This window comes from Hemicordylus capensis, chromosome 1 (assembly GCF_027244095.1).
Source record: "Hemicordylus capensis ecotype Gifberg chromosome 1, rHemCap1.1.pri, whole genome shotgun sequence".
In the NCBI taxonomy this organism is placed as follows: domain Eukaryota; kingdom Metazoa; phylum Chordata; class Lepidosauria; order Squamata; family Cordylidae; genus Hemicordylus; species Hemicordylus capensis.
In genome coordinates this window covers 353,108,811-353,121,787 of record NC_069657.1, presented here as the reverse complement: position 1 = coordinate 353,121,787, position 12,977 = coordinate 353,108,811, and the positions used below count along the sequence as shown (strand labels likewise).

Here is a 12,977-nt window from a genome sequence, read left to right as displayed (position 1 = left end):
AAAAGAATGCCTCATAATTTATAAATTATTTATCATTTCTCCTTGTAGAGGAAATGTTTGATGGCAACATTGCATTCAGACACGTTGATTGGATTAATGGAGTCTGAATACAAGTGGGCAGGGCTTGGTGGCTGTTTCATACTTTTTTGTTCCTTAGTTCTGTAATAAGCAGTTAAGTAGAGGAAGTAACTGTGGTTTATAAAGATTTCTGTTTAAGGAATCTCTTAATGATTGCTTTAAGGATATTTAAAGCAATAAAACTGGACAATGTCTGAGAAAGGGCTCAGTGCTACCTAGCTTCAGGCCCCAATAGATATTTCCCCTTTTCAGTTTGTCTGTTAGGAATGTATGGATATAAATGCATCTCTGACAAGGATGATGTGCCTGGTTGTGGTAGGTCATTGGCAGCATCTATGGCTCCATATAGCACACAGCAATCATGTCTGTAACACCAGTGTATGTGAAGTAAACACATTTGCTTCTGTATATGAAAAGCTGTCCTTAAAGATTGGGGGAAAGTTTAACACCTCACTGGTTTTCTATTTCACTGTATAGAACTACTAGTTCTTGGGTACATGTGATGAAAAATGTGTCTCATCACATACATACATACATACATACATACAATGCCCCACTTTACATTAAACTAGTATTTATTTCAGAGAGGTGCATATGTCTTGTTTTCAATGTTACTGTCTAATGCTGTTGCTCTGAACACATCTTTTTGCTTTATTTATTTCCCCCACTCTACTCAGATGGATTGACTGTAGGTAGTTTAAGATATTCTTGGCTTGGCTGGTTATTCTGCAGATTTCTGGGATAGTTTCTCTCCCTCTGTGTGTGTACACTGTATAAAAAATATATGTTAATGCCCAAAGTTTGGATTATCTGCCCTTTCATGAGCTCTTGAATATTAATATTGCATATGGTTGAATCCAACAGTTATAAATATGTTTTAACTTCAGGGTTTTGGTAGGACTGAACTGCTTGATAATTGTTGAATAAATGATACAGGAATGTTCAGTTAATGACTTTATGTATCCTTCAAAACTGCTTTGCAAAGTGTCATTCATGTTAAAATATTATCTTTTCATGTGTGTTTAACAGAATATATATATATATATAGAGAGAGAGAGAGAGAGAGAGATAGATAGATATATAATGATAATTCAGCAGCATCAGTTCTTAGTAGAACACTTTTTGGAAGACTTTATAGATGAATAAATGAAACATTGTTCCTAAGAAATTAACCTAATACAATGAGAGGAAAATAGATTTCCCATTGTTTCACAGCTGAAGACCTTTTATGTGATTCTCATTGTCAGGGTGACTGTCCCAGAGGACTGTAATGGAACAGATCAACTGGAAAGATATTTGTGAAGAGGGCATAATGATGGAAAGGCAGGTTGGGTGGAGCACATACTTTAGACAAACTAAATAAAACTGGTCGCTTGCATGACTCTGATTTTTAAATATTTATAACACATGCAGTTCCTTTAAAACTAGCAGGCTTGCTTTTTGTAGTTATATCATGGCCTTTAAAAGAGAGAAACAATCATAGCAGGTTCAACTCAGAAATGTGAAAAGGAGCCTACATTATTATTTGTCAAAATAGGATTTGGTAGTGACAACATGTATAATAGGGATGTGCACAAAAAGAGAGCCAGCGTGGTGTAGTGGTTAGAGTGCTGGACTAGGACCGGGGAGACCTGAGTTCAAATTCCCATTCAGCCATGATACTAGCTGGGTGACTCTAGGCCAGTCACTTCTCTCTCAGCCTAACCCACTTCACAGGGTTGTTGTGACGAGAAACTTAAGTATGTAGTACACCGTTCTGGGCTCCTTTGGGGAAGAGCGGGATATAAATGTAAAAATAAAAATAAAATGAACAAAGCCAGTTCGGCTTGAATCCAAACCAGATTCGACCCAGTCTGGTTCTGGGCACTGTCAAACTGGACCCGGTTTGAGTTCAAATTGAGCCGGATCGAAAGGGCTCAGAGTGCTACCGATAAAGGAGACACAAGCGAGGATTCCCCTTTATTAGTAAAGGAGCAGGGGGCCCAGAGTAGGGATGTGCATCGGTCCGGATCCTTCTGGACCGGCAAGGGGGGGTCTATCTTTAAGGGTGGGGGGGTTACAACCTACCCCTCCCGCCGCTCTTCCCCCTCCGGCGCTGCGTTTAAATTTCAAGTTTTCAGGGCGGCAGCATTCTTCCCTGCCTCCCCGGCCCCTGTCGTTGACCAGAAAAAGCCTTCAAGCAAACACGTATGTGCGCATTGCGGCGCACGCGCCTAGCGCTGCCATGCGCCACATATGTCACACGCAGCGTGCGTCACACCGTGATGCGCGCATGCGTGTTTGCTTGAAGGCTTTTTCCAGTCAACGACAGGGGCCGGGGCGGCAGGGAAGAACGCTGCTGCCCCGAAAACTTAAATTTAAGCGCAGCGCCGGAGGGGGAAGAGCGGCGGGAGGGGTAAGTTCTACCCCCCTGCCCTTAAAGATAGACCCCCCCCGCCAGACCGGTCCATTTCCGAACTGGTTCAGAGGCCTCCAACATGGCCTCCGGACCAGTTCGTGCACACCACTAGCCCAGAGGGGCTTCCCTAAAAGTAGAGCAGGTGGGAGAGCAGTAAAAAAAGTACCTTAAAAGTGCTGCTGGCCGCAGCTGCAGCCGCAAGGGGGCGTGGCGGGTCCCCCTCCCTCCCTCCCTGAGTAGCCTGATTTGGGCCTCTGTGCAGGTATGGAGGTCTCTAAAATGGTCTCCATGCCTGCACAGAGGCCTGAACGGACGCTACTCAAGGGGATACTGGTGGGGGTGAGGTGGAGCCACTGCAACTGCTGGCAGTGGCACTTTTGAGGTACTTGCTTACTTCCGTCCACTCTACTTTTAGAGAAGCCTCCCTCCCCTCCCCCCACTTCTACTGGTAAACGGGAATCCTCAGTACATTCTCTTTACTTAGTAGAGTTCCGAGCCGGCTTGGTTCGAATCAAGCCCAATTCAGTTTGAGCTTGGACTGGCTGAGCCCAGTCCAGTTCAGGCCCACACAGTTTGAGCCAAACTGGCTGGACGTTGAGCCTGGCTCAAACCGAGCCAGCTCACACACCCCTAATGTACAGCTGAAGAGAAAGGCGTGGTACTTATCTGGAATAGTTCTTGTTGAAATGGAATGATGACTATTATAATCCTCCTTATACAATTTGCGGGCATTAGGCCTATGCAAAGATTTGGTTTTTAAGCATTGAAGCTTAATCATTTGCATCTTGCTTCTGGCTCTTCAGCTTTTACCTCCATGCAGAGCAGTCCTGTGTGTATAGCACGAGGGAGCCACAGGAATGTCATGGAAGCCACTTAGGATGGTGCATGAGGGGAAAGAACTAGGAAGGAAGGAAGGACTAGATTTCCCAGCATTCCTTGCATGGTTTCCATAATGTTCCTGTGGCTCTACATCTCATTAGCAGCCCTCCCCGATACTGTGCACAGGACCTTTCTGCATGTTTCACAGCTGAATTTTTGAACAGGCATACCGGGCATGTTTCCGTCTTCCCCCACCCACCTGACACTGTTCAGAGGCTCCTCACCCATGGCTCCATCCGCAAATGCCACCACCACTGGTTTCTTGTTTTCCTGATAGTTGATGAGAGGCAGCAAAGCCTTCCTGCCCCTAAGCTGCATAGCAATAAAGGTGGTCCTCATTAATCGTGAGTCCAGCACTTGTGGTTTTGTATATTTGCTTTCAGGTAATTAGCACCCGACCTCAATATACACAGAAAAAAATGGGGGAAAGTGTTAAATCTGCCGGTCAGGGGTGACCGGAAATGACCTCAGAGATTTCCGCCTGCCATTTTGTTTTGGGGAGCCATTTTATGGCTAATTTACAAAAAGAACAGGACAAAACCAGCTATTTTTGGCCTATTTTTCTGAACAGTGGACTATTCAGGAGCATGGTAGGGCATTTTGGGGGGGGGTGATTTGGAAGGGGAAAGCAGCTATTTTGGCCGATTATTTGCAATTTTTGGTAGCCCGGGAACCTCCCCCCCCCGGATTCCCATAGCCCTAATGTTACAGCATCCGTGGATTTGCTGTCGTCTCCCCCCCCCATAGAACCCCTGTGAATAACGGGGTTTTCCTGTACTTATTACCAGCCAACCTTTTGGTCACATTTGTCCTCCAAAGTATCATTTAAGAGAGGTTGCTGCTGCTGTTCCTGTTAAATAGTTGAAGATTGAACAGTGAGAGAAGGTGAACTGCCTGACCTCATCCACTGAAATCTGATAGCCGAGCAGACAAGGATTCGAACTCAAATCTCTGTTTCTTCAGAATACATTGCTAGAGGAATGTGTCTTAAGTGTACCTCTCCTGGTCTTTGGTTCTTCATCTTGTAGATGTCATTTAGTAAACAATGTGTGGAGAAGAGGGATGTTCCAGTGTCATTGCTACCCTCATGTAATACAAATATTAGTCTAATCTTTTCATGAAAACATTTTTTAAAACGAGAAGGGAAAACTTTATTCACTGAGGACTCATTCAGTGTGGGGAATTACATACCAAAGGTTAGAAGGTAAATTTTCAATACAGTGAGGAAAGGCAAACACAGCTGCTTTTATATCTCTCTAAAGTTAATTCCTTTGGTTGATGGGTGGTGGATTATCAGAGCTTGCTATTAAAGGCCTTTAAAAAAAAAAAAAGTTGAGCAGCAGTGCAATGTCCCTTATTTGTGCTATTTTGATGTAGTCTTGAAGTTATGGTGGTAACATATTCAGGCCTGCATAGAGTTCTTGTGTGTGCTGAGTAGTATGCCAATTAAGGGAGCCAATGAAATTATGTGCTTTTAACTTATAGGGCTTTTGGAATGATGGCAAATCAGCTGGGATCCTTTCTAGACCATCAACTAAATTTCTGTCATTTGTGTTTGACTTTTTTTGTTTGGTGCTTCTACATGTAGAATGGAGTTCTTTCCTGAAACCAACTAGGAACAAACTAGCCTTTTCAAATAAATTGAATAACCACTGCCTATTCAATTAAATTGCTACTAAGTAAAGTTAAAGGAGCTGCTGCATTAAACACCAAAACTATGTTCAAGATTTAAAAACATCTAGATATCTCGGGAGGGAAGACATGCCAATGTCAAATTGGATTATTTATATGTCTCCTAGGAGTTGTCCTATAGAAAACGCTTTTTCCCTTATATTTTATTTTGTTCACTTGCCATCAGGCAGTTCAACAAGGCTGGGAACATTTCCCAAGAGCACCTGCTTCAGCATGCGCTATCCCAAAGGTCTGAACTTTCGGGGCCTCTTTTGGAGGAGACCAGGATGGCTCCTGCTGTTGACGTTTCTTTGGGAAACGAGAATTCCTTTCAATATCGAGTCAAGGCATTACCTAGCTTTCCTTTCAAAGGGCAGTCTGACTTCTTGAGCCTCAGTATTGTGCTACAGGCATGCCCTGCTGAGCACATTGATGCTGTAGTTAGCATTTTTCTTTCCAAATGGTTTTGAATCATTTCCAGTAGGAGAAAAATATGTTTAATTAAAAAAACAACAACCCCTATTCCTTTATCCCAGGGAGATTTTGAAAAATGATGTTAGGCCTTGTAAGTTTAATTAATAAAACTATATTAATTATTAAGTGTTCTCCTTTCACCATTTCATTTGTAAGTTGGTTTTAAGAAAGAAAAGAAAATGAAGGAAAGACTAAGCCTACAATAACACTTGTTTGTCTCCAGATCGTCGTACAGGGGAGGGGGAATCTATGATTCAAAGGCAAGATGGTGTGAAAGAAACCTTCTGCACTGTGAAACATAGTTACCAATTGAACTATATAGTCACAATTGAAACATAGTTACCAAGTACAAACTAAAAAGATGGGAATAGGGTCTTCCTTATTTACCCGGAAAAGCAATAACTTCTTCACAGACCTCTCTTTTTGATCATAAATGTTGCTTCAGCATAGGAAGGAGGGGCTACTGGGGGTGTGTGCGTGGGTAGATTTGGGAAACAATAGTTTCAAGTCTCACTGTCCCAGGCAGTTCAAATTCCATATATTCACAATTAGCCTGGGAGATGAAATCATCCACCGTTTCTTGTGACCTGTAAAGGAGTTTGACACCAAGGGAATGCCAAGGGAAATTAGTTAAAAATTATTCCTCTTTGTTGTGAACTACAACCTGGAGTGGCAGGAGAGCGAGGAGAAACTGTTGATCTGCTGTTGAGGGGAGGGAGAAAGGCAGATATATGGATGGATGAGTGTTGAAGCAGAAATCTCCATCTTGCTTCCATGCAAACAAAGATTGGCTCCCCCCACCCACCCCGCGTGTTGTAACTGGCTGTTTGCAGCCATCCGCATTACACGTTTCAGAAAGAAGCCTTCAGGTTCAAGGACTGTTAATGGTTTCTAATTGGTAGGACATTAAGGGGAAGCTCAAAGTTGCACTGAAAGAAGAGACAAAGGGAAGAGGATGCCAGGAGCAGACAAAAAGTTACTAGGGTTTGCAAGAACTGTTGGGAGTTGCTCTGGAAATTACTTTCTTGTGTGACAGTCCTGCTTTCTATGGGATCCAAACTGCAGGAATATAGACAGGCTGCTTGAAATGGTGGTGTTCATCAATACAAAGCTCAAGTCCTTAATCAAATTTTTCAAGAAAAAGAGTAAGTAAATGTGGCTTCCTCTTACCAGTTTTCCATCTGCTTAAACGTTTGCAGAAAAGCTGAATTGATGATACAGACATGTTTAACTTGATTTCATTTTTTCAGTTGTACAACCTGTTTGTCATGTTTTGTAGTGTGTAGTGTTTTGTAGTGTGTAGAAGCAGTTTCCTCAAGGTTACATACTGAGCACCTGCTCTTGTTGTTGCTGCAGTAAACTTTTGAATCTCAACCTGCTCATTTTCCTTTGTCTGCCTGAGGCAAAGAACCACTTATTTCTACATGCACTGTAGGATAATAGAGCTGGAAGCCTTTGTGCCAGTAACTTGGTGCAGGTAGCATATTTCTTTACTGAGCAGTTTACCCAGCTAACATCAAATTGACCCCTCAGCTGTATCTATTATTATACACACCTAGAGCCAGCAATAAGCAAAAAAACTCAGTCTGGACTGATCTGGGTGCACTATCTCCCTAAGTCCTTTGCTTTATTGCACCGGCACAAACTTGTAATAGACACTTTGATGCATTCAGTCCAACATGATACTTAAATAGCCTTTGTTCAGAGCAACACATTAACTTACTAACAGTGTCCATGCATGTTTTTAACAGTGGCATTCTACATATATCCACAAACAGATTTTCTCTGCAAGTTGGTTTCTCCCTGACAGTTGTTTAATACAGCTTTCATTTTCTGTAAGTTGAAGGCGATTGATGTGATCGTGTAGCGGATTCATGATCTTTTTGGCTTTGACCTCTGCTTAGGAAGGACATAGAAGACAGTCATGTACCGTGTCAGCATTATCTGCCTTGCTGCATGAGGTGTTTCTGGTCATATCAGTATAATGAAAGCTGGTGTAATGAGGATCAGCGGAATGTGCCTGAGGAACGTGTAGGGCAGCTACACTATATTCCTGTGTTTATGAAAGTACTGTAAACATGGTTTGAAAGGAGGGAGTTGTACATTTTGTACAAATGTACACAAGCATGTACATTTAGGAAGAAACATTAACGTGTGAATGTGTATATCAGTTGTAGGTAATAGATGAGAATTAGCATAATCAGTTATTTGGCCATATAAAAAACATACTTTTTGCACTACTGAATGTTTCCTCCTCCGCCTGAATATACCTTTTAGCATATAGCATTTCCGGTATGATACATTGGTGTTTGCTCTTACCATATGGACACTAACAAGATGCAAGACTTGCTCAGCCTTCATAGTGTAGTAGCAGCAGGAGCAGGAGCCTGAGCCTCCCAAGTGCATCTCATATTGAGACATTTTGTATTTGTTTTAAGTTGTTTCCACACTTGATCTCATAACACTGAGGGAGTTGATGACTGCAACCAGTCAAAACTTTGCAAAAGTGATATAGCTGTAAGAAAAAAGATAATGTGGAAATCGCTCTTATTTAATGTGGGTCACACTGGAGAGGTGTGGTACCACTACTGAGCAACAAAGAGGCAATGAATACTCAGACACAGGGCAGTGAAGTGATGAGGGCAATCTTGGGCGAGTTCACATAAGCATAACAAGTGCTTAAGCGGGGTTGGGGGGGGGGAACGCAGATGTAGTGTACTTGCTTGAGATAACTAAAAGGAAGGAGAAGAACTTGAAAGAAGAATGCCAAGTGGTCCTTAGAGAATAATAAAGATGCTTATTTCCCTTGTCTGTCTTTCTCCATACCTATTGTAGTCAACTTGTTCCTGCTTATGTGTTATGAGGCAAAGCGCTACAGCAAATAGCATTCACTGAAAATGAACATACATGAGCTTATAAGGAGATGTGCATTGATCCTGGATCATTCAAATTTCTAGATGAACTTCTTAAAATAAAAATGTATGTTGAGTTACTACATGAGAAAAAAGGTTACTGCTGGGATTTTTTAATTTAATTATACCTTTCCATCTTAGATGGTACCCAAGGCAGTACAATTCTAAATAAAACTATTCAAAATAATTAAAATACAAGTGAAAATACAGATGCAGACTACATGCTGAGCAGCATCAGTAAGTAATAAAAGCAGGAGTCAGATAGTAGCCATACCAACAGGCGCATAAAAAGGATTTGACTACATGATGAAATACATCCAGGGAAGAGGGAGGCCCCACTGAACCTTTGTGGGAAGGAAGTTTCTAAGCCTACTGCTGTGATGGGAAAAGAGAGTCAACTGGTACATGCAGATATAACTAAATTCACCAAGGGATGGTTCACACTCTGGTATGTCGGATGTTCATACAGTGAGATATGGGAGTAAGTTTGGAGCTTCCATGCACCCCCAGTTCATACCGATCAGGGATTCCAACTTTGGGTTCATGGACATCCGGAGGGTAGTTGCCCCCCAGATTGAGCCAGTTCCATTTAATTCAGTTGGGCTATATCCTGGTAAGTGGGTATAGGATTGCATCTTTAGCCCTACCCCATCCCTGGTAAAAGTCCTGCAGATGCCCATGCTTGGATCCACCAATACTGTTGGATCACAATCCTCATCATTGCCAATGGCCCTGACGGCTGGCAAGTTGTAGGCCAAAATCTGGAGACCCAGGGTTGGAAGTACCTTAGATAGTCCCACTGCTGCAGGGGTGGGGACCACTGTTCCCTCTAACAGGGATTCCCAGATGTTGTTCACTATAACTCACATCATCGCCGGCTGCAGTGGCCTTTGGCTGGGGATTATGGGAATTGTAGTGAACAACATCTGGAAATCCCTGTTAGAGGGAACACTGTTGGGGACCTTATTGGGTCCAATAGGATTCCAAGAAGCCTTGGAAGGATTTAGTGTTGGCTCTGCCAGTGATACTGTTGATGCCCTGGTGGTGAACTGAAATAACAAACTCCCCAGGGCAGTAGACATGATCGCACCTAAGTGTCCTCTCTAACCCGCTTCAGAATTGGCTCCTTGGTATACGGAAGAACTATGGAAGTTGAAGCAGCAAGGTGGACAACTGGAGCACAAGTGGAGGAAGATTTTACTCGAATCCATCAGATTATAGCCAGGGTGGATTTGATTTAAATCAAACTGATTTAAATCACAATTTAAATCACTAGCAGGGTGGATAAAAATTAAAAAAAATCTGATTTAAATCAAAAAAATCTGATTTTTTTGATTTAAATCGGATATTTTTTATTTTTATCCACCCTGCTAGTGATTTAAATCAGTTTGATTTAAATCAAATCCACCATGACAGCATAGAATGCATTTGAAAACCTATGCTCAGGCAAAACATGCGGCAAAGAAGCTGTTCTTTTCTGCCTGTATTGCATTCTCAAGCTCTCATCCAGCAGAGTTTTTTAGGGTTGTAAGAGGGCTAGTACATGTCCCTTTCCCTTTGAAACAGAATTTTGGACCATCAGTTACCCATTGTGATGTTTTTAATGAGTCTTTTGTGGATAAAGTATCTTATATTCGAGCTACCTTAGACTCAGATCCCACAATTATTGCAGAGTCTAATTCAGAGGTGTCCAGCAACTCCTCTTATGTGGTTATGCTGGTTCAGTTTCCATTTGTGATTCCTGATGATGTGGATATGCTGCTTTGAATGGTGTGACCTACCAACTGTTCTCTTGACCCTTGTCCAACATGGCTTATACTGTCTGGCAGGGGAGTTGTTGTAGAAGGCCTGGTAGATATTATAATGCTTATCTGAGGGTGGGCAGAATGCCTTAAGGAAGCATTTATTAGATCTCTTCTGAAGAAGCCTCCATTGGATCCCTCAGAGGTAAGCAACTATAGGCCTATCTCAAACCTTCCATGGTTGGGCAAGGTAATTGAGGGTGTTGTGGCCTCTCATTTCTAGGCAACCTTGGAGGATACGGTTTATCTAGACGCATTTCCAACTGGCTTTCGGGTGGGCTATAGGGTAGAGACTGCCTTGGTTGGCCTGATGGATAATCTCCATCAGAGATTTGATAGAGGGAGTGTGTCTCTCTTGGTCCCTTTGGATCTCTCAGCAGCTTTCTATACTATCAACCATAGTATCCTTCTGGACCATCTGAGAGGATTGGGAGTGGGAGGCACTGCTTTGCAGTAGTTTAAATCAGTTTGATTTAAATCAAATCCACCCTGGTTATAATATAAGATTTTAAAAAGTAGTGGAAGAAGCTGCTATTGATCAGAGGAAAATGAACATTTTCAACACAGCTCGTTGAAATTGTCGACTCAGCGCTCAGCAGCTACGAAAAGACAAATTCCGTGCTAGGAATAATGATTCCTAGCAAGGGGATTGAAAATAAAAATGCTAATATTTTTATTAGCCATTTTTGGAATGGCGGTATAGAAATCGAATTAATAACAACAACAACAACAATATAATGCCCTTATACGGTGTGGCCACATTTGGAGTACTGCATACAGTTTTGGTCACTATCATTGTAGAACTGGAAAAGGTGCAGAAGAGGGCAACCAAGATGATCAGGGGCCTGGAGCACCTTCCTATAAGGCTAGGCTACAGCATCTGAGACACTTTACCTGGAGTCAAGGACTCTTTTCCAAGAGTTAATTAAGGGAAGACATGATTGAGGTGTATGAAATTATGAATGGAGTGGAGAGGGTGGACAGAGAAAAATTTCTCTTTCTCTCGCGCACATACAGTGCTAGAACCAGGGGTCATCCCATGAAACTGAAGGCCAGGAAATTTAAGACCAACAAAAGGAAGTACTTTTTTACACAGTGCATAATTAACCTATGGAATTCTTTGCTGTGTTGATGGCCACCAGCTTGGATGGCTTTAAAAGGGGCTTAGCCAATTTCATGGAGGACGTGGTCTGTCATGCATATGTATTCAGTACTTGGTTTGGGCCCCTTTTGCAGCAATTACTGCCTCAATGCGGCGTGGCATGGATGCTATCAGCCTGTGGCACTGATGAGGTATTATGGAAGACCAGGATGCTTCATTAGCGGCCTTCAGCAATTCTGCATTGTTTTTTCTCATATCTCTCATCCTTCTCTTGGCAATACCCCATAGATTCTCTATGGGGTCAGGTCAGGTGAGTTTGCTGGCCAGTCAAGCACAGTACACTGTATACTTTTCAGAGATCCGATATTGTTCTATTCTTCAATCCTTGTCTTCTTGGTTCCATGTAATATTCTAATTTTCTGAGATTGTGGATTTGGGGTTTTCATGAGCTGTACGCCATGATCATCACAATTATAACAAATTAAGGCTTGACTTATCTCGCTTTGCATGTAATGCGTCTGTCTCATATATCAGTTTCACCTTTTAATTTGCATTACTGAAATTAATGGACTTTTGCACGATATTCTAATTTTCCGAGTTTCACCTGTAGTACAATGATGGTTTCATTAGTACCAATCTGTCAAGTTTCAGAGGGAAGGGTTGGATGATTTCTGCTTTTTCCCATTGGAGCTGTCTTGTCAGGGTACCAGAAGTTTCCATATTCTTCCAGTGCTTTCAAATATATAATCAGTTGGGACGAGGGTGGGGGCGGGCGGGAGCGGACATATTTGTAAGACAGTTCAGACTGCGATGTTTTCAGTTTACTGGTGACAATCAGTGCTGTATTTATTTTTCCATAGTAAGGGAACATTTGAAATATGTAAATGGTGTGACCTTTTGTACTTGAAGGGATATCTTTTTGTACTTGAAGGGATATAGCCTTGGGGCTATATTTTAACGAAAGGTGGTATAAAAATGCAAAATAAAAATAAATAAATAAATAAATAAAATCTTCTTTCCCAGCCATTGAGGAGACTCTGCTTTAGATCCCATCCCGTCAGTGAGGGCCCAAGGCAGGGCCTGCTTGCATCAGCACTGTGACATTCCCTGCCCAGGAAGAACTCTTTAACCACCTCCCCTTATTATTTGTGCCAGCAAGTGGAGTCCTGGCTGTTCTGGCAGGCTTTGATATCTATCTGTGCAAAGATGGATATCCTTATGTAAACTATAATTGTGAATTGTTCAATCTATTATATAGATAGTGTTTGTTTGTTCTTTTAATGTTACTGCTGTGCATTTATATCCCAATATTCCTCTAAGGATCCCAGACCAGTGTACATGGTTTTCTTTATCCTCACAACAACCATATGAAGTAGGTTAGACTGAGTTATATGTGACTGGCCCAAAATCGCTCAGTGAGTTCAAGGCTGAACGAGGTTTGAATTTAGGTCTCTCTAGTCCTGGTCCAAAACTAGTTGTACATAGTATTTCCAACTATGCTGCTGGAAAGAACTTTAATAATAAATAGTAGGCGTGGCATTGATTTATGATTAGAGAAATAAAGGCGAGCAGTTAAAGTGATTGATAGTCTTCCTGCATTTTCAGAACCCTGTTGGTTATTCCATAGCTGGCATAATTTGATGTAAACTGCCCTGAGCCAT

The 12,977-nt window shown here is 42.0% G+C and overlaps 1 protein-coding gene across 13 annotated transcripts in view; it reads left to right on the top strand.

The window, feature by feature from the left end:
- Positions 1-12,977, top strand: part of NHSL1 (NHS like 1) — a 228,783-nt gene that overhangs the window by 139,757 nt on the left and 76,049 nt on the right. The window contains exon 1 of one of the 13 annotated variants that reach the window (XM_053289234.1): positions 6,551-6,645. The exons of the other annotated variants lie outside the window; for them this stretch is intronic. Coding sequence (XP_053145209.1) covers positions 6,588-6,645 — 58 coding nt within the window. The 5' untranslated portion in view covers positions 6,551-6,587. Of the gene's footprint in view, positions 1-6,550; positions 6,646-12,977 lie in introns of those variants that run through there. 13 annotated transcript variants of the gene reach the window in all.